The sequence below is a fragment of the Mobula hypostoma genome, assembly GCF_963921235.1.
Source record: "Mobula hypostoma chromosome 8 unlocalized genomic scaffold, sMobHyp1.1 SUPER_8_unloc_1, whole genome shotgun sequence".
NCBI lineage: Eukaryota > Metazoa > Chordata > Chondrichthyes > Myliobatiformes > Myliobatidae > Mobula > Mobula hypostoma.
In genome coordinates, this window is record NW_026948120.1 from 1,396,089 (window position 1) to 1,418,685 (window position 22,597).

The 22,597-nt window shown below is 49.9% G+C and overlaps 1 protein-coding gene across 5 annotated transcripts in view; it reads left to right on the top strand.

Moving 5' to 3' along the window:
- Nucleotides 1-22,597, top strand: part of arhgap33 (Rho GTPase activating protein 33) — a 72,090-nt gene that overhangs the window by 28,982 nt on the left and 20,511 nt on the right. For all 5 annotated transcript variants that reach the window (XM_063038960.1, XM_063038963.1, XM_063038959.1 and 2 more), the window contains 3 exons: nt 13,939-14,012; nt 15,225-15,309; nt 17,385-17,471. In XM_063038960.1, the coding sequence (XP_062895030.1) occupies nt 13,939-14,012; nt 15,225-15,309; nt 17,385-17,471 (246 nt within the window). The remainder of the gene's footprint in view (nt 1-13,938; nt 14,013-15,224; nt 15,310-17,384; nt 17,472-22,597) is intronic.

Here is a 22,597-nt window from a genome sequence, read left to right on the forward strand (position 1 = left end):
ATGCTTTCTTTACAATAATATTTATATCATTGGTCTAGGACAGGTCCCCTGAGATAATGACACTTGAGAATTTAAAGTGACTGACCTTCTCCACCTCCGATGATTACTGGCTCATGGACCTCTGGTTTCCCTCTTCTGAAGTCTACAATCAGTTCCTTGGTCTTGTTGACATTGAGTGAGAGGTTGTTGTTATTACACCACTTGGCCATGTTTTCAATCTCCCTCCTGTATGCTGATTCATCACCCCTTTTGATACAGCTCACAATGGTGGTATTGTCAGCAAACTTGTACGGTATATAGTATTGGAGCTGTACTTAGCCACACAATCACAGGTGTAAAGTGAGTAGAGCGGGGGGCTAAGCACACAGCTCTGCAGTGCTCCTCTGCTGATGGAGATTGTGGAGGAAATGTTTTTACCAAGCCGAACTGACTGGGGTCTACAATTGAGAAATCTAGGATCCAATCGCACAAGGGGGTTTTGAGGCCTGGGTCTTGGAGTTTACTGATTAGATTTGAAGGGGATGATGATGTTAAATGCTGAGCTATAATTGATAAAGGGTATCCTGATGTATGCATCTTTGCTGTCCAGATGTTCCAGTGTTGTGGGAAGAGTCAACAAGATAGCTTCTGCAGTAGATCTGTTGTTTTGGTAGGTGATCCAAGTCACTGTTCAGACGGGAGCTGATATGCTTCAACACTTGCCTCTCAAAACACTTCATCTGTGGATGTAAGTGCCACCGGGTGACAGTCATTTAGACAGATTACCACACTCTTCTTGGGCACCAGGATGACTGAAGCCTGCTTGAAGCAGGTGGGTATCACTGCCAGAGCAAGAGGTTGAAGATATCTGTGAATACACCAGCCAGTTGGTCAGCACAGGTCTTCAGTACTCGGCCAGGTACTCCATCCGGATTGGATGATGTCCTTGGATTCACTCTCTTGAAGGCTTCAGTATCTTCATTTACTGAGATCAAAGGATCATCGGGAGACATGGGGGTAAACTTTGAACACTGTATAACCCCGGGGTACCATACCAGTATCTGTCACTGTACAACACCAGGATACGATACTGGTAGGGCAGGTCTAACACTGTACCAAGGGTACAGATCTGGTGAGGATGGATCTGTTACAGGTTACAGCACTGATGGGATGTGTTTATCACTGTATGACAGTGAAGTACAGTACTGGTGAGGATAGATCTGTCTCTGTACCCAGGGTACAGGTTCATGGGGACCAGGCTGTCATATTATAACACTGGGGCACAGTACCAGTGGGGATGGGTCTGTCATTTATAACCACAGGGTACAGTACCAGTAGAGATGACTCTGTCACATTAACACTGAGGTACGGTACAGCTGGGGTCTGGTCTGTCACTGTATAATAGCAGTTTACCAATGGGGAAGGTATCTGTCACTGTATGACATTATGGTACAGTATTGGTAGAGATGGGCTTGTCACTGCATAGCACTGGGGTACAGCACTGGTGCAAATGGGTGTGTCACTATAAAACACTGAGGTAAAGTACCGGTGGCTGTGGGTCTGTCATTATATAACAACGGCATACTGTCCTGTTGGGGACGGTTCTGTCATTGTATAACAGTGTAGCAGGATATCAGTTGGGATGGGTCTGTCACTGTATAACAGTGTAGTAGGATATCAGTTGAGATGGGTCTGTCACTGTATAACATGGGGACTGGAGGGTCTGTAATTGCATAACACCATGGTACAGTACCAGTGGAGACGAGTGTGTCACTGTATAACACTGTGGTACGATACCAGTGGGGATAGGTGTGTCACTGTATAATACCGGTACAAAACCGATGGGGACTGGAAGAGATAAGGCTACTGTAGGAAGTGAGGGAGGAGACTGCTGAGCCCCTGGTGATGATCTTTGCATCATCAGTAAGGACAGGAGAAGTACCAGAGGATGGGAAGGTTGCAAATATTGTTCCCTTATTCAAGAAAGGGAGTAGAGATGGCCCCAGGAAATTATAGACCAGTGAGTCTGACTTCAGCGGTGATCTTGCACTCAGTGTCAGTAAGACGAAAGAGCTGATTGTGAACTTCAGAAAGGGTAAGATGAGGGAGCAGGAACCAATCCTCATAGAGGGATGAGAAGTGGAAAGAGTGAGCAAATTTCAAGTTCCTAGGTGTCAATATATCTAATCTGGTCGAAACATATCGATGCAGCTATAAAGGAGGTAAGACAGAGGCTATATTTCATTAGGAGTTTGAGAAGATGTGGTTTGGCACATGGAACACAAACTCTACAGATGTACTGTGGAGAGCGTTTTGACTGGTTGCATCATTGTCTGCTACGGGGGTGCAGGGTGTGGGGTGCTACTGCACAGGATCGAAGGAAGCTACAGAGAGTTGTAAACTTAGTCGGCTCCATTATGGGTACTAGTCTCTGTAACATTCAAGACATCTTCAAGGAGTGGTGCATCATTAAGGACCCCCGCCACCCAGGACATGGCCTCTTCATCTGCTTTTGCACTACTTATTTTACATATACTTAATGTAAATAATGTTTTTCTATATTTATCATGTATTGCATTGCACTGCTGTTGTAAAATTGACAAATTTCATGACGTATGATGGTGATATTAACTATACACTATCGGTGGAGATAGGTGTGTCACTATATAACACTGCAGTACGATACCAATGGAGTTGGGTCTGTCATGTATTACCCTAGGGATCTGTACTGTTGAGGACAGGCCTGTCACTGTATCACACCAAAGTACAGTACTGGTCTGTCACTGTATAACAATGGGGTACAGTACTGGTGGGGATAGGTCTGTCACTGTATTACCTCAGGGTTCTGTATCAGTAGGGATGGGTTTGTCACTGTACAATATTGTGGTATGGTACTGGTGGGGTTGTGTCTGTTGCTGTTTACCACCTGTCACTGTATAACACGGGGGTACAGTACAGGTGGGGACAGATCTGTCACTGTGTAACACTGTGGTAAGATACCAATGGGGTCAGGTCACATAACAACACCAGGATATGGTACTGGTGGGGGCAGGTCTGTCACTGTGTAACACTGTGGTAAGATACCAATGGGGTCAGGTCACATAATAACACCAGGATATGGTACTGGTGGGGGTGAGTCTGTCACTGTATAACACCAGTGTACAGTACCAGTGGGGGGGTGTCTGTCATTCTGTAACTCTGGTGGGGAATAGATCTGTCACTATATAACACTGGGGTACAGGTCTGTTGTGGTGTATGGGATGTTCAGGGAGGGGTAGCACCTTTGGTGAATGGGCTTGACATATCATTTCCGGGGAAGCTCACTCACCTTTGGTTCCCACTGGACGCACAGCTCTTACCTGTGGCTCCAAGTAGCTGTTTGCATGTGACAGCAGCCACACCCCAGTCCACCGCTTCGACAGACAGGTGGGGGATCCGGCAGCCTTGTACCCCGGTGAATAGGTCTCTCCTAGCGTGCAGTCAGCTTTAGCGGACTGGGTGGATGGTATCTACAGTGAGATCCAACGGCCAGGGAGATCATGACAAGGCACAGAAGACATCTTGATCATCCACTGCAACCAAGGAAGATCCCAGTTTGTGACACCTGTTTGGACCACTAGACCCCGACTTTTGAGGTTGAGAGAGTGAAACTGCCCCAGTGCAATGGCTTTTCCACTTTAAAAGCTCTCCCACATAGAGTTCCTGTCATTGTCAGACACAGTGGACAACCACCACAGTCCCGGTGGGGACGGGTCTGTCACTGTATAACAGTGGGGTTTGTTATCGGTGGGGACGGGTCTGTCACTGTGTAACAGTGGGGTTTGTTATCGGTGGGGACGGGTCTGTCACTGTATAGCAGTGGGTTACAGAACCAGTGGGGATGGGACTGTCACTGTATAACAGTGGGCTACAGACCAGTGGGGATGGGTCTGTCACTGTATAACAGTGGGGTTTGTTATCGGTGGGGACGGGTCTGTCACTGTGTAACAGTGGGGTTTGTTATCGGTGGGGACGGGTCTGTCACTGTATAGCAGTGGGTTGCAGAACCAGTGGGGATGGGACTGTCACTGTATAACAGTGGGCTACAGACCAGTGGGGATGGGTCTGTCACTGTATAACAGTGGGGTTTGTTATCGGTGGGGACGGGTCTGTCACTGTGTAACAGTGGGGTTTGTTATCAGTGGGGACGGGTCTGTCACTGTGTAACAGTGGGGTTTGTTATTGGTGGGGACGGGTCTGTCACTGTGTAACAGTGGGGTTTGTTATCGGTGGGGATGGGTCTGTCACTGTATAACAGTGGGGTTTGTTATCGGTGGGGACGGGTCTGTCACTGTATAGCAGTGGGCTACAGACCAGTGGGGACGGGTCTGTCACTGTGTAACAGTGGGGTTTGTTATCGGTGGGGACGGGTCTGTCACTGTATAACAGTGGGGTTTGTTATCGGTGGGGACGGGTCTGTCACTGTGTAACAGTGGGGTTTGTTATCGGTGGGGACGAGTCTGTCACTGTGTAACAGTGGGGTTTGTTATCGGTGGGGACGGGTCTGTCACTGTGTAACAGTGGGGTTTGTTATCGGTGGGGACGGGTCTGTCACTGTATAACAGTGGGGTTTGTTATCGGTGGGGACGGGTCTGTCACTGTGTAACAGTGGGGTTTGTTATCGGTGGGGACGGGTCTGTCACTGTATAGCAGTGGGTTGCAGAACCAGTGGGGATGGGACTGTCACTGTATAACAGTGGGCTACAGACCAGTGGGGATGGGTCTGTCACTGTATAACAGTGGGGTTTGTTATCGGTGGGGACGGGTCTGTCACTGTGTAACAGTGGGGTTTGTTATCAGTGGGGACGGGTCTGTCACTGTGTAACAGTGGGGTTTGTTATTGGTGGGGACGGGTCTGTCACTGTGTAACAGTGGGGTTTGTTATCGGTGGGGATGGGTCTGTCACTGTATAACAGTGGGGTTTGTTATCGGTGGGGACGGGTCTGTCACTGTATAGCAGTGGGCTACAGACCAGTGGGGACGGGTCTGTCACTGTGTAACAGTGGGGTTTGTTATCGGTGGGGACGGGTCTGTCACTGTATAACAGTGGGGTTTGTTATCGGTGGGGACGGGTCTGTCACTGTGTAACAGTGGGGTTTGTTATCGGTGGGGACGAGTCTGTCACTGTGTAACAGTGGGGTTTGTTATCGGTGGGGACGGGTCTGTCACTGTGTAACAGTGGGGTTTGTTATCGGTGGGGACGGGTCTGTCACTGTATAACAGTGGGGTTTGTTATCGGTGGGGACGGGTCTGTCACTGTGTAACAGTGGGGTTTGTTATCGGTGGGGACGGGTCTGTCACTGTGTAACAGTGGGGTTTGTTATCGGTGGGGACGGGTCTGTCACTGTATAGCAGTGGGGTTTGTTATCAGTGGGGACGGGTCTGTCACTGTGTAACAGTGGGGTTTGTTATCGGTGGGGACGGGTCTGTCACTGTGTAACAGTGGGGTTTGTTATCGGTGGGGACGGGTCTGTCACTAACAGTGGGGTTTGTTATTGGTGGGGACGGGTCTGTCACTGTATAACAGTGGGGTTTGTTATTGGTGGGGACGGGTCTGTCACTGTATAACAGTGGGCTACAGACCAGTGGGGACGGGTCTGTCACTGTATAACAGTGGGGTTTGTTATCGGTGGGGATGGGTCTGTCACTGTATAACAGTGGGGTTTGTTATCGGTGGGGACGGGTCTGTCACTGTATAACAGTGGGGTTTGTTATCGGTGGGGACGGGTCTGTCACTGTGTAACAGTGGGGTTTGTTATCGGTGGGGACGGGTCTGTCACTAACAGTGGGGTTTGTTATTGGTGGGGACGGGTCTGTCACTGTATAACAGTGGGGTTTGTTATCGGTGGGGATGGGTCTGTCACTGTATAACAGTGGGGTTTGTTATCGGTGGGGACGGGTCTGTCACTGTGTAACAGTGGGGTTTGTTATCGGTGGGGACGGGTCTGTCACTGTATAACAGTGGGGTTTGTTATCGGTGGGGACGGGTCTGTCACTGTATAACAGTGGGGTTTGTTATCGGTGGGGACGGGTCTGTCACTAACAGTGGGGTTTGTTATCGGTGGGGACGGGTCTGTCACTGTATAACAGTGGGGTTTGTTATCGGTGGGGACGGGTCTGTCACTGTGTAACAGTGGGGTTTGTTATCGGTGGGGACGAGTCTGTCACTGTGTAACAGTGGGGTTTGTTATCGGTGGGGACGGGTCTGTCACTGTGTAACAGTGGGGTTTGTTATCGGTGGGGACGGGTCTGTCACTGTATAACAGTGGGGTTTGTTATCGGTGGGGACGGGTCTGTCACTGTGTAACAGTGGGGTTTGTTATCGGTGGGGACGGGTCTGTCACTGTATAGCAGTGGGTTGCAGAACCAGTGGGGATGGGACTGTCACTGTATAACAGTGGGCTACAGACCAGTGGGGATGGGTCTGTCACTGTATAACAGTGGGGTTTGTTATCGGTGGGGACGGGTCTGTCACTGTGTAACAGTGGGGTTTGTTATCAGTGGGGACGGGTCTGTCACTGTGTAACAGTGGGGTTTGTTATTGGTGGGGACGGGTCTGTCACTGTGTAACAGTGGGGTTTGTTATCGGTGGGGATGGGTCTGTCACTGTATAACAGTGGGGTTTGTTATCGGTGGGGACGGGTCTGTCACTGTATAGCAGTGGGCTACAGACCAGTGGGGACGGGTCTGTCACTGTGTAACAGTGGGGTTTGTTATCGGTGGGGACGGGTCTGTCACTGTATAACAGTGGGGTTTGTTATCGGTGGGGACGGGTCTGTCACTGTGTAACAGTGGGGTTTGTTATCGGTGGGGACGAGTCTGTCACTGTGTAACAGTGGGGTTTGTTATCGGTGGGGACGGGTCTGTCACTGTATAACAGTGGGGTTTGTTATCGGTGGGGACGGGTCTGTCACTGTGTAACAGTGGGGTTTGTTATCGGTGGGGACGGGTCTGTCACTGTATAACAGTGGGGTTTGTTATCGGTGGGGACGGGTCTGTCACTGTGTAACAGTGGGGTTTGTTATCGGTGGGGACGGGTCTGTCACTGTGTAACAGTGGGGTTTGTTATCGGTGGGGACGGGTCTGTCACTGTATAGCAGTGGGGTTTGTTATCAGTGGGGACGGGTCTGTCACTGTGTAACAGTGGGGTTTGTTATCGGTGGGGACGGGTCTGTCACTGTGTAACAGTGGGGTTTGTTATCGGTGGGGACGGGTCTGTCACTAACAGTGGGGTTTGTTATTGGTGGGGACGGGTCTGTCACTGTATAACAGTGGGGTTTGTTATTGGTGGGGACGGGTCTGTCACTGTATAACAGTGGGCTACAGACCAGTGGGGACGGGTCTGTCACTGTATAACAGTGGGGTTTGTTATCGGTGGGGATGGGTCTGTCACTGTATAACAGTGGGGTTTGTTATCGGTGGGGACGGGTCTGTCACTGTATAACAGTGGGGTTTGTTATCGGTGGAAACGGGTCTGTCACTGTATAACAGTGGGGTTTGTTATCGGTGGAAACGGGTCTGTCACTGTATAGCAGTGGGTTGCAGAACCAGTGGGGATGGGACTGTCACTGTATAGCAGTGGGTTGCAGAACCAGTGGGGATGGGACTGTCACTGTATAACAGTGGGCTACAGACCAGTGGGGATGGGTCTGTCACTGTATAACAGTGGGGTTTGTTATCGGTGGGGACGGGTCTGTCACTGTGTAACAGTGGGGTTTGTTATCAGTGGGGACGGGTCTGTCACTGTGTAACAGTGGGGTTTGTTATTGGTGGGGACGGGTCTGTCACTGTGTAACAGTGGGGTTTGTTATCGGTGGGGATGGGTCTGTCACTGTATAACAGTGGGGTTTGTTATCGGTGGGGACGGGTCTGTCACTGTATAGCAGTGGGCTACAGACCAGTGGGGACGGGTCTGTCACTGTGTAACAGTGGGGTTTGTTATCGGTGGGGACGGGTCTGTCACTGTATAACAGTGGGGTTTGTTATCGGTGGGGACGGGTCTGTCACTGTGTAACAGTGGGGTTTGTTATCGGTGGGGACGAGTCTGTCACTGTGTAACAGTGGGGTTTGTTATCGGTGGGGACGGGTCTGTCACTGTGTAACAGTGGGGTTTGTTATCGGTGGGGACGGGTCTGTCACTGTATAACAGTGGGGTTTGTTATCGGTGGGGACGGGTCTGTCACTGTGTAACAGTGGGGTTTGTTATCGGTGGGGACGGGTCTGTCACTGTATAGCAGTGGGTTGCAGAACCAGTGGGGATGGGACTGTCACTGTATAACAGTGGGCTACAGACCAGTGGGGATGGGTCTGTCACTGTATAACAGTGGGGTTTGTTATCGGTGGGGACGGGTCTGTCACTGTGTAACAGTGGGGTTTGTTATCAGTGGGGACGGGTCTGTCACTGTGTAACAGTGGGGTTTGTTATTGGTGGGGACGGGTCTGTCACTGTGTAACAGTGGGGTTTGTTATCGGTGGGGATGGGTCTGTCACTGTATAACAGTGGGGTTTGTTATCGGTGGGGACGGGTCTGTCACTGTATAGCAGTGGGCTACAGACCAGTGGGGACGGGTCTGTCACTGTGTAACAGTGGGGTTTGTTATCGGTGGGGACGGGTCTGTCACTGTATAACAGTGGGGTTTGTTATCGGTGGGGACGGGTCTGTCACTGTGTAACAGTGGGGTTTGTTATCGGTGGGGACGAGTCTGTCACTGTGTAACAGTGGGGTTTGTTATCGGTGGGGACGGGTCTGTCACTGTGTAACAGTGGGGTTTGTTATCGGTGGGGACGGGTCTGTCACTGTATAACAGTGGGGTTTGTTATCGGTGGGGACGGGTCTGTCACTGTGTAACAGTGGGGTTTGTTATCGGTGGGGACGGGTCTGTCACTGTGTAACAGTGGGGTTTGTTATCGGTGGGGACGGGTCTGTCACTGTATAGCAGTGGGGTTTGTTATCAGTGGGGACGGGTCTGTCACTGTGTAACAGTGGGGTTTGTTATCGGTGGGGACGGGTCTGTCACTGTGTAACAGTGGGGTTTGTTATCGGTGGGGACGGGTCTGTCACTAACAGTGGGGTTTGTTATTGGTGGGGACGGGTCTGTCACTGTATAACAGTGGGGTTTGTTATTGGTGGGGACGGGTCTGTCACTGTATAACAGTGGGCTACAGACCAGTGGGGACGGGTCTGTCACTGTATAACAGTGGGGTTTGTTATCGGTGGGGATGGGTCTGTCACTGTATAACAGTGGGGTTTGTTATCGGTGGGGACGGGTCTGTCACTGTATAACAGTGGGGTTTGTTATCGGTGGGGACGGGTCTGTCACTGTGTAACAGTGGGGTTTGTTATCGGTGGGGACGGGTCTGTCACTAACAGTGGGGTTTGTTATTGGTGGGGACGGGTCTGTCACTGTATAACAGTGGGGTTTGTTATCGGTGGGGATGGGTCTGTCACTGTATAACAGTGGGGTTTGTTATCGGTGGGGACGGGTCTGTCACTGTGTAACAGTGGGGTTTGTTATCGGTGGGGACGGGTCTGTCACTGTATAACAGTGGGGTTTGTTATCGGTGGGGACGGGTCTGTCACTGTATAACAGTGGGGTTTGTTATCGGTGGGGACGGGTCTGTCACTAACAGTGGGGTTTGTTATCGGTGGGGACGGGTCTGTCACTGTATAACAGTGGGGTTTGTTATCGGTGGGGACGGGTCTGTCACTGTGTAACAGTGGGGTTTGTTATCGGTGGGGACGAGTCTGTCACTGTGTAACAGTGGGGTTTGTTATCGGTGGGGACGGGTCTGTCACTGTGTAACAGTGGGGTTTGTTATCGGTGGGGACGGGTCTGTCACTGTATAACAGTGGGGTTTGTTATCGGTGGGGACGGGTCTGTCACTGTGTAACAGTGGGGTTTGTTATCGGTGGGGACGGGTCTGTCACTGTATAGCAGTGGGTTGCAGAACCAGTGGGGATGGGACTGTCACTGTATAACAGTGGGCTACAGACCAGTGGGGATGGGTCTGTCACTGTATAACAGTGGGGTTTGTTATCGGTGGGGACGGGTCTGTCACTGTGTAACAGTGGGGTTTGTTATCAGTGGGGACGGGTCTGTCACTGTGTAACAGTGGGGTTTGTTATTGGTGGGGACGGGTCTGTCACTGTGTAACAGTGGGGTTTGTTATCGGTGGGGATGGGTCTGTCACTGTATAACAGTGGGGTTTGTTATCGGTGGGGACGGGTCTGTCACTGTATAGCAGTGGGCTACAGACCAGTGGGGACGGGTCTGTCACTGTGTAACAGTGGGGTTTGTTATCGGTGGGGACGGGTCTGTCACTGTATAACAGTGGGGTTTGTTATCGGTGGGGACGGGTCTGTCACTGTGTAACAGTGGGGTTTGTTATCGGTGGGGACGAGTCTGTCACTGTGTAACAGTGGGGTTTGTTATCGGTGGGGACGGGTCTGTCACTGTATAACAGTGGGGTTTGTTATCGGTGGGGACGGGTCTGTCACTGTGTAACAGTGGGGTTTGTTATCGGTGGGGACGGGTCTGTCACTGTATAACAGTGGGGTTTGTTATCGGTGGGGACGGGTCTGTCACTGTGTAACAGTGGGGTTTGTTATCGGTGGGGACGGGTCTGTCACTGTGTAACAGTGGGGTTTGTTATCGGTGGGGACGGGTCTGTCACTGTATAGCAGTGGGGTTTGTTATCAGTGGGGACGGGTCTGTCACTGTGTAACAGTGGGGTTTGTTATCGGTGGGGACGGGTCTGTCACTGTGTAACAGTGGGGTTTGTTATCGGTGGGGACGGGTCTGTCACTAACAGTGGGGTTTGTTATTGGTGGGGACGGGTCTGTCACTGTATAACAGTGGGGTTTGTTATTGGTGGGGACGGGTCTGTCACTGTATAACAGTGGGCTACAGACCAGTGGGGACGGGTCTGTCACTGTATAACAGTGGGGTTTGTTATCGGTGGGGATGGGTCTGTCACTGTATAACAGTGGGGTTTGTTATCGGTGGGGACGGGTCTGTCACTGTATAACAGTGGGGTTTGTTATCGGTGGGGACGGGTCTGTCACTGTGTAACAGTGGGGTTTGTTATCGGTGGGGACGGGTCTGTCACTAACAGTGGGGTTTGTTATTGGTGGGGACGGGTCTGTCACTGTATAACAGTGGGGTTTGTTATCGGTGGGGATGGGTCTGTCACTGTATAACAGTGGGGTTTGTTATCGGTGGGGACGGGTCTGTCACTGTGTAACAGTGGGGTTTGTTATCGGTGGGGACGGGTCTGTCACTGTATAACAGTGGGGTTTGTTATCGGTGGGGACGGGTCTGTCACTGTATAACAGTGGGGTTTGTTATCGGTGGGGACGGGTCTGTCACTAACAGTGGGGTTTGTTATCGGTGGGGACGGGTCTGTCACTGTATAACAGTGGAGTTTGTTATCGGTGGAAACGGGTCTGTCACTGTATAGCAGTGGGTTACAGAACCAGTGGGGATGGGACTGTAACTGTATAACAGTGGGGTTTGTTATCGGTGGGGACGGATCTGTCACTGTATAACAGTGGGGTTTGTTATCGGTGGAAACGGGTCTGTCACTGTATAGCAGTGGGTTGCAGAACCAGTGGGGATGGGACTGTCACTGTATAACAGTGGGCTACAGACCAGTGGGGATGGGTCTGTCACTGTATAACAGTGGGGTTTGTTATCGGTGGGGACGGGTCTGTCACTATATAACAGTGGGGTTTGTTATCGGTGGGGACGGGTCTGTCACTGTATAACAGTGGGGTTTGTTATCGGTGGAAACGGGTCTGTCACTGTATAGCAGTGGGTTGCAGAACCAGTGGGGATGGGACTGTCACTGTATAACAGTGGGCTACAGACCAGTGGGGATGGGTCTGTCACTGTATAACAGTGGGGTTTGTTATCGGTGGGGACGGGTCTGTCACTAACAGTGGGGTTTGTTATCGGTGGGGACGGGTCTGTCACTGTATAACAGTGGAGTTTGTTATCGGTGGAAACGGGTCTGTCACTGTATAGCAGTGGGTTACAGAACCAGTGGGGATGGGACTGTCACTGTATAACAGTGGGGTTTGTTATCGGTGGGGACGGGTCTGTCACTGTATAACAGTGGGGTTTGTTATCGGTGGGGACGGATCTGTCACTGTATAGCAGTGGGTTGCAGAACCAGTGGGGATGGGACTGTCACTGTATAACAGTGGGTTACAGATCCAGTGGGGATGGGACTGTCACTGTATAATCCAGGGGGTACAGTATGGTGGGGAAGGATCTGTCACAATATAACACTAGGGTACGTTACTGGTGAGAGTGGGTTTTTCTCTCTCTTCCTTTTTCCCTTTTATCCCATCTCTGTGTCTTTTACAGTCACCTAGTTTTTACTGTCTCAGTTTTCACCTCTCTGCTTCTTAATGCAGAGAACTCCAGATACCTCCAGCCCCTCACTTCTGTCTTAAAATGACCATCATTGTATTCTGAAGCCATCGTCCCTGCAACCTTGTCCCACTGCAGGTAAACACCCCATCCCCATCCACCTTGTCTATCCCCCTTTCCATAATGCAAACAGGCCCCCTCTCATTCTAACCCCGCCTACCCCTGAGTGTTGCCTCTGTCTTCCTCAGAGACAGTTGGTGTGAAGGAAGTTAGGTGTGTTCAGTGGGGCTGAAGGTGAGTTTACCCTCCCGCCCCAGATTCCATAGGGACAGCAATGGATCGTCATCAGTAACCAGAGGAGTCACAGGAACACAAGCTGGTGAAGAAGGCGTTTGGCGTGCAGGCCTTTATCAGTCAGGGCACTGAGTATAGAAGTTGGGAGCTCGTGGTGTAGTTGAACAGGATGTTGATGGACATGGAGTATTGTGTTCAGCTTTGGTCGTCCAGCTATAGGAAAGATCTTATTAACCTGGAAAGAATGCAGAAGAGATTGTCAGATGCACAAGTACAATGAAAAGCTTACTTGCAGCAGAACATCAGATACACAACATTCACTAGAAAAAAATAAATTATATATCAAATTTTAACATTTTTAACGGGAAAGAACTCAATCAAAACACAAAGCCCATTGTAGTGCAAAGTGGTCCTAGTGCTGCAATACTGAGGCAGTGATTATGTTTGTGCCGGTTGGTTCCAGACCAAAAGTAGCTGTTCCTGAACCTGGTGGTGTAGGCTTCTGGACCTCCTGCCTGATGTGAACAGCAGGAAGATGGCATAGCCCAGATGGTGGGGATCTTTAGTGATTGATGTAGCCTTGATGAGGCAGTGATTCCTGTAGATACTACGGATGGTGGGAGAGGTTGGGTAGTGGTGTGTATTCAGATTGCTGTACCAGACTGTGATACTTTCAACAGTACGTCTGTAGAAGTTTGTTAGTTTTCATTGACAGGATGAATTTCCTGAGAAAGTAAATAAACTGGATGCAACCTCCTGGTGATTGCATCTGTGTGCTGGTCCTGGGACAGGTCACCCAATATGTTAAAGCCCAGGAGGCCGTGCAGGTTGAGGCTTTATTCACTGGGGTGTAGGAGAATGAGGGTGTGACCTTATAGAGGTGTATAACATCATGAGGGCCAGAGACAGAGTGAATAGACAAACTTTTTTCTCCAGGGTCAGGGAATCAAGAACTAGAGAGCACAGGTTTAAGGTGAGTGGGAGAGATTTAATAGAAAACTGAGGGAGTAAGTTTTTCTCCTAAAGGGTGGTCTATATATGGAAAGAGCTGCCAGAAGACGAGGTAGGTACTTTAACAACATTTATAAGACACAAACAACTACATAGATGGGAAAGGGTTAGAGGTATAGTGGAAAAAGTAGGCCAATAGGTCTAACTTAGTTGAGCCTGTTGGTTGGTATGGTCATAATGGGGCAAAAGGCCTGTTTCAGTGCTGTATCACTCTGTGTCTCCACTGATTCCTCCACAGGCCCGGACCACAGATAACGTGGAGAACCAGGGGGAGCAACTCCGATCCAGCATCAGGGGTAGAAGTGGGAAGAGGTAAGGATAAAGCTTGATGTGCCTGGGATTGGGAATATCAGATCCTGCTTCTGCAGCACTCTGCTCCTGTCTCTCCCCCCCCCATCCCTATTTCCCTCCGGCCCCCTCAGCTCCCCTGTCTCTTTCTGACTCTCCCCACACTCTCCCTCCGACGTTATCCCCAGCGACGCTCTCCTCAAACTCTACCCCATCTTTCTTCCAACTCCCCTCCCTCTCCCTCAATTCATCTCCTCACTGGCTCCCATCTGTCTCACCTTCTCTGTCCATCTCTGTCTCTCTACTCTCTCTTTTCCTGCCCCTCTCTTTGTTTATCACTTTGTCTCCTCTCTTTCTCACTTCCTCTTTTTCCTCGACCCTGTCTGCATCCCACTCTTTCTCACTGCTCATTTCACTGTCTCCCATTTGCTTTCTCTTTTTATCTCCCTCTCTCTTTTGCTGTCGTTCTTTCTCTCTGACTCCCTTTCTGCCTGCACTTTCCAATCTCCCTCTCTGCACCCTCATTCCCTGATCCTTTTCCTTTCATTCTTTCCCTCTCCCTCCCTTCCCTTTCGTCACTCCTCTACTTTCTCTGCTCCCTCTCTCGTTCTCACTTTCTCTCTTTCACTCTTTTGCTTTCTCTTTCTACCTCCTTCCCTCTCTTTTGCTGACCCCACTCATTCTCTTTGTCCACTTTCTCTTCTCCTTTCTCTCTATTTCCATTGTTACCCTTTCACCCTACCCTCCCTTTCATCCTTTTCCCTTTTCCTCTCCTTTCACACTCGCTACTTCTGTACACCCGCACCCTCTCTCTCACTTGTATTGTCTCCTCAATCTCTCTTCCAACCTTCGTCTACTGACGACTCTCTCCCGACCCATCTCCCCACAACTCCCAACTCTACCTCTCTATCCAAACCCATCTCTCCTCGCCCTACTCTCCCCACCCTGCTCTCCCCGCCAGCACCCCCCTCAGCGCCTCCCCAGCACCCCCCCAACTTAACCTCTCTCTCCTGCCCAACCTCTGTCTCTCCCGCCTAGCCTCTTGCTCTCTTGCCCAACCTCCCAAGGCTCTCCTCTCCCCCAAACCTCCCCTCCTAAACCCCCTCACTTCCCCAAACCCCTCTCTCTCCCAATTTCTGTCTCCCTTCCAACACCCCCCACAACTTCGTTTGCTGCCAATGCCTCTTCTCTCCTGACCACTGCATTCTGATCGAACACCTCTGTTTCCCTCTGAAGATGTTCTGCGGTGCGAGGACATTTTCCGAAACTGGCAGACTGTGCTCACTTCCACTACGAATCCGTCGACTTCAGGACAGTGCAGGTAAATCCAGTGCCCTGTACCTCCAAGCACTCCCCTCCTCCACCTTCTCCTCCTCCCTCTCCCCACCTTTCATATCTCCCTTCTCCTCTTCCTTGTGTCCATTCCTGCTCCTCTTGTGTCCTGTCCCTCCTCACTCCTCCTTCTTTCCATTACCTTCCTTTCCCCACACTCTTCCTTCCCTACATCACCTCAGGAACCTCTGCCACCTGACCCTTTACCTCTCCTCCCTGATCCTTTACCTCTCCCTCTGCCATTCCATTTTCCCCTCTGCATTACCCTTCCTTCGCTCCCCATTTCTCCTCTTACCGACCGCCTGATTCCATCCCTTTATCCTTCAGTTTTCCCCTCCCTCATTCCCCTCCCTCTTCCCTCATCTCCCCTCCCTAATCCTCTTATTCCCACCTCCCGCCCTCCTTCATCCCTCATCAGACCTCCCTGATCCACATTCCCCCCTCCGTCATCCCTTCATTCCTCCTCCGTCATCCCCTCATTCCTCCTCCCTCATCCCCTCATTCCCTCCTCCCTCATCCCCTCATTCCCCCCTCATCTCCTCATTCTCCCTCCCTCATCTCCTCATTCCCCCTCCCTCATCTCATTCCCCCTCCCTAATCCCCTTATTCCCACTTCCCTCAACTTCAGTTTCCCCTTGCCCCCTCAATATAGCCCCTCCCTGGCTGCCTCAGTTTCCCCCACACTCGCCCCCTGTTTCCCCCACCCTCAACTCCTTGCCCCCTTTTCCCCTCCCTCATTTCCCCTTCGCACACCCCCTCATTTCCCAGTCCTCCTCCCCATATTTCTTCCTCCCACATCCCTCAGTTTCTGTTTCTTCCCACCCCATTTCCTTCATTCTCCCGCTTGCTTCTCCCACCCTTGCACCCTCATTTCTTCATCCCCCACCCCGTTATTTGTCCCACCCATCTGTGTCCCTTGTGGTCTAGACAGACCCCTCACCTCTTTCTCCGTCCTCCTCGCTGCCTCTCCATCCCTCCTTCCCTTCCTCCTATTCTACCTCTTCCTCACCTACTCCAATCTCTTCACCCTCCCCTCAATGTCAACTCCTTCTCCCTCATTCATATGTGGCCTCATCAGCCTCCACACTGCCCTTCTCCCTCCTCCTCCTACATCAGTCCTCCTTCTCCCCGTCTCCTCCTTCTCCTTGCACCCCATCCCTCTCCTCCTCCCCTCCCACTCTTCCCCCCTCTCCTCCCTCATTCCCTTCTCCAGCTTCCTCTCCTCCCTCCATAGCAATCCTCCTCCCTCCCACTCCTTCTCCCTTCCCCTCCTTCCTCCCTCCCTCTCCTCCCTCACTCCCCTCTTCCTCCCTCCCTCCCCTCTTCCTCCATCCCCTCTTCCTCCCTCCTCCCTCTTGCTCCCTCTACTACTCCCACCTATCCTCCATCTCCTTCTACAACCCCCCTTCCACCACTTCCTCCCTCTTCTCCATCCTCACTGTTGTGGAGTGGTGTAACAGGGAGGGATTATATTTGTGGCGGGGTGTAGGTGGAGGGGGTATATTTGTGGCGGACTGTAGGTGGAGGGGGTATATTTGTGGTGGGGTGTTGCGGGGAGGGATTATAGTTGTAGCGGGTTGTAAAGTGAGGGATTATATTTGTGGTAGGGTGCAGGGGAGGGGATATATTTGTGGTGGACTGTAGGGGAGGGCGTATGTTCGTGGCGGGGTGTAGGTGGAGGGGGTATATTTGTGGCGGACTGTAGGGGAGGGGGTATACTTGTGGCAGGGGAGGGGGTATATGTGTGGCGGGGTGTAGAGGGGAAGGATTACATTTGGTGCGGGGTGTAGGGGGAGGGATTATATTTGTGGCGGGGTGCAGGCGCGGGGGTATATTTGTGGTGGGGTGTATGGGAATGGGTTATATTTCTGGTGGGGTGTAGAGAGTGTTGTTATATTTCAGCTGTGGTGTTGCGGGGTACTTTGGACTTTAATTGTTGGGTTTGAAGTGTTATTGAAGGATTCTCCTGTTAGTGTTGGGGAACAGAAAGTATCTCTTGGATGGGGCTTTTGCATTTCGGTTGTAGTCTGACCACACTTCACCCCTCCCTGTGCTTTCCTCCAGCTGTCCCTTGCTGCACAACCGCCTGACACAGAGAGAAATGAACTGGCCATTAAAGACTTGCGATTCCTCGTGAAGGTTGTCTGCCAGGTACTACCGGATGAGTAGGGAGGAGGGGGGTTCTCTGAGACTGTAAGGGACATGTGTCTGCTTTGTTCTTGAGTATTGACCCTTGACCCTTGTCTTGAGCTTTGACTTTTGACATCCCCAGTTGAGTAACAGTAATTGACAAATATTTTGAGGGTTTTTTCTTTTTTTCGAATTGTTTTTTAATATATTTTCTTACTTGTGCTGAGGTACAATGAAAACATCATTTTTTTGCATGCCATTCAGACAGTTCATTCTATCTGCACACTCAGTGGCCATTTTATTAAATATACTTTTACACCTGCTCGTTGATGCAAATATCTAAATCAGCCTATCATGGGGTAGCAACTCAATGCATACAATCAAGCAGACATAATTAAGAGGTTCAGTTGTTGTTTAGACCAAAGATCAGAATGAGGAACAAATGTGATCTATGTGTTTTTGACCTTGGAGTGATTGTTGGTGCCAGATGGGGTGGTTTGAGTAATGGCTAATTTTCTGGGATTTTCATGCGCAGCAGTCTCAAGAGTTTACAGAGAAAGATGCAAAAGCAGTGAACAGCAGTTCTGTGGGTGTAAATTTCCTGTTAATGAGAGATGTCAGAGGGGAATGAACAGACTGGTTCAAGCTGACAAGAAGGCAACACTAACTCAAATAACCACCTGTTACAACAGTGGTGTGCTAAAGAACAACTCTGAACATACAACACATCGAACCAGCAGCTGAAAACCATGAACATACACTCAGTGTACATTTAAGTGACTACTGAGTGTATGAAAGTTGAGGAAATGAAAAGGAAAATAGAAAAGCAAAATCAAGTGTTACAGTTACAGAGAAAGTGCAGAGCAGGTAGACAGCAAGGTGCAAGGCTGCTTTATGGAAATTTATTTTTATTTTTTACAATTCAGTTTGCTACTTGCCCTTGCGAAGGTGTTGGTGAGTTGCCTTTTTCAACCGCAGCAGTTCTTGGTTCAAGATTCAAGATTGTTTAATGTACAAAAGCGGAAAGGAGAATGAAATAATTGTTACTCTGGATCTGATGAAGCATATTAAAAACATAGTAAGATAAAGAACACAAGAATAAAGAGAACCAAATAAATATAGTGAGCACACTACCCAAGTACTTGACCTGAGGTGTTGTCTGGCCTGGCTGTCTGACTCTCTACAGAGTCCTTCTCATGTCTGTTGCTGTTACAGATGGTGGCTGCTCACCTGGAAGTGGGGTAGCTTTCCTGGCTTGTGTTGTGTTGCATACCTTGAAGCATGTATAAAAGTTGTTTAGAGTGTTGGGAGGGAGGCATCACTGGTAGAGTTAATGCTGTTTTCCTTGCACAGGAATGCTACCTTGATACCCAGAAACATACACTGAGGTATGTACCCAACACTGAGGTTGGTTATTGGACAGGTGTTCCTGAATTTTTTGTGTGTAGGCGGTCTTTGCCATTTTGATGCCTAAGATAAGGTTTTTCCTGGCTGCTTTGTCAGTTGTTTTGTCACCAGACTTGAAGGCTGTGGCCCGGGCTTTCAGTAAAGAGTGCATTCTTCATTCAGCCAGGGCTTCTGTTTGGGCCGTGAGATAACTATTTTTGAAGTACTGACACCGTCTACATATTTGCACGTGCAGCCGGTGACAGATGAGGCATATTCCTCAAGATCTGTGTCTTCTCCGTTTGTGGCAGCCTCCTTGAACTGAACATCTGCCAATTAGTCCATTCAAAACAGTCCTAAAGTAGAGAGATTGCTCCATGAGACCATACAGTGATGGTCTCTTGGGTGGTTTCCCTGTTTTCAGCAGCAGCCTGTATGTTGGGTTTAATATTTTGGAAATGTGGTCAGAGAGGCCAAGATGAGGGCATGAGGAGGTGTGGGTAAACACCACTATGTTCTTCATCAGCACTGAGTTTATTGTCAGATGCACAAGTCCATGTATGATAAGCTGCAATGAAAAACTTACTTGCAGTAGCATCACAGGAACGTAGCATCTTGAACTTCTTGATAGAGAGACATCAGATGGTCTGTGTTAGCAGCAACATCTCCAGCTCCATCACACTGAGCATTGGCACCCTCCACAGCTGTGTGCCATGATGAGGCGACATGGCCTCCTCTACTGCCATGATGAGGCTAAACTCAAGTTGGAGGAGCAACACCTCATATACCGTCTATGTAGTCTCCAGCCCCTTGGTATGAACATAGAATTCTCCAACTTCCGGTAATTCCCTCCCCCTCCCTTCCCCTATTCCTATTTTAATCTGCCCCCTCCCCCAGCTGCCTACCACCTCCCTCATGGTTCCGCCTCCTCCTACTACCCATTGTGTTTTCCCCTATTCCTTCTTCAGCTTTCCTGCCTATCACCTCCCTGCCTCCCTTCCCCCACCCCTTTATCTGTCCCCTTACTGGTTCTTCACCTGGAACCTACCAGCCTTCTCCTTCCCATCCTCCCCCCACCTTCTTCATAGGGCCTCTGCCCCTTCCCCCTACAGTCCTGATGAAGGATTCCGGCCCGAAACGTCGACCGATCTTTTCCACTGATGCTGCCTGACCTGCTGAGTTTCTCCAGCGTGTTGTGACTGTGTGCTCAGCCTGCTGCTGGTGCATGACTGCGCTGCTAGATCCAGCTCTAACTACAGTGGTTGGACTCATCAATGAGATGGTGTACAGACAGGAGGCAGGTCAACTTGTGGACCGCCCTGAACACAACAATTTGAGTCTCATTGTGGATGATTGTGATCCTCGGGAAGATGCAGTCTGACCACTCCCTACTGCACATCGACAGCTGCTCCATGGAGAGAGTTAGGATCGCCAAGTTCCTTGGAGTATACATCATGGATAATCTCATCTGGTCCCTCAACATCACCTCTTTGGTCAAGAAAGCACAGCACTTCCTGAGGAGATTGGAGTGAGCTAGTCTCCCCATCCAACTCTAACCACGTTCTACCGGATCACCATTCAGTGTCCTGACCAGCTGTGCAGCCGTCTGGTGTGGGAGTTAAAAGACATTTGAATGCATTCCCCGCACTGAATTGTGGGGACTACTGCGAGAATCAGTGGGGTCTCTTTTCCCCCCACCCTATTGTTGTTATTGTTAAGGACTCTCCCATCTGTCCCACAATATCTTTGATCTCCTAGTGTCAGGTTAAAAGGCAGATTAAGAACAAGGACTGTTAGACTGTGTAACAATTCTTACCCCAGGCTATCAGACTTCCGAACACCTAGCTGAACACCTATATTATTTATGACAGTGCCTAACAGTAATAGTGTTACATTAAATCTATATTCTGTATGTACTTTCTGTCAACTTGTGCATTACAGAATACATTTCATTTTTAAATATTATTGTGTTAATATTGTTTTATGCACTGTGTATGTACAGTGTTTTGCATCTCGTTCCGAGGAATGATGCTTAGCTGTATACGTGTGTATAGTTGAATGACAATAAACAAACTTAACATTCACAAGAAACAGATAAACACATTATACACTATTTTTGTTAAATGGTAAATTAAATTGCGTTATTATAGTCATATATATCAAGATAGAGTGAAAAGGTTGTCTTGCACACTGTTCATACAGATCTGATCATCTCAGAGTGCGTTGAGGTAGAACAAGGTAAAACAATGACAGAGGGCAGATTAAACTGTTACGGCTACAGAGAAAGTACAGTGCAGGTAATCAGTAAGGTAAAAGGCGATAGCGAGGTAGATTGTGAGGTAAAGAGTTCATCTGATCATACTAGGAGACCATACAAGAGTCTTTTAACATTGGGGTAGAAGGTGTCCTTGAGCTTGGTGGTACGTGCTTTCAGGCTTTTATACCTTCTGCCTGACTGGAGAGGGGAGAACGGGAAAGTCTGGGCTGTGTGGGGTCTTTGATTAGGTTGGCTGCTTTACCAAGACAGTGAGAAGTGTAGACAGAGTCCATAGAGGGGGGTTTGGTTTCTATGAAGCGCTGAACTATACCTACAGCTCTCTGCAGCTTCTTGTGGTCATGGGCACAGCAGTTGACTTATCAAGCCACTTGCATCTGGATAGGATTTCATTTATTCAGAGATAGAGCACGGCAACAGGGTCCCTCTGGCCCAAGAAGCCCTCGCCACCCAATTAACCCACTAACCATTACGGCTTTTGGAATGTGGGAGAAAACTGAGAAACTCACGTGGTCACAAGGAGAAGGTACCAACTCCTTACAGACCGTGGTGGGAATTGAACCAGTTCGCTGGTGCAGTGATATGCTAACAACGGTGTTACTGCGCCGCATAGACTGCTTACTTCAGTGCATGTGTAGGGAAACGGAGCACGTATCAGTTCAGAGATTTGCAAAGTAGGCTTCAGGGATCAGTTGAGGAGGAGAGGCATGGGGTGAAGGCAAGCAGGTAATGAGGGTTGTGATCGCACCCAGACTTGCACAGACCAGTGCTGATAGGATGTCACACACATCCTGCCATCTCTGCCATCTCCTCTCTCATATCCAACTCTCCTCCTCCTCTCCCTGATTCCTCTTTCACACTCGCTCTCTCGGCCTCCTCACCCTATCTCCTCTCACACTCACTCTCTCATCCTCCTCTCCCTATCTCCTCTCTCACACTCACTCTCTCATCCTCCTCTCCCCAACTCCTCTCTCACACTCACTCTCTCATCCTCCTCTCCCTGTCTCCTCTCTCACACTCACTCTCTCATCCTCCTCTCCCTATCTCCTCTCTCACACTCACTCTCTCATCCTCCTCTCCCCAACTCCTCTCTCACACTCACTCTCTCATCCTCCTCACCCTATCTCCTCTCACACTCACTCTCTCATCCTCCTCTCCCTATCTCCTCTCTAACACTCACTCTCTCATCCTCCTCTCCCTAACTCCTCTCTCACACTCACTCTCTCATCCTCCTCTCCCTATCTCCTCTCTCACACTCACTCTCTCATCCTCCTCTCTCTAACTCACACTCACTCTCTCATCCTCCTCTCCCTATCTCCTCTTTCACACTCACTCTCTCATCCTCCTCTCCCTAACTCCTCTCTCACACTCACTCTCCCATCCTCCTCTCCCTCTCCTCTCTCACACTCACTCTCTCATCCTCCTCTCCCTATCTCCTCTCTCACACTCACTCTCTCATCCTCTTCTCCCTAACTCCCCTCTCGCA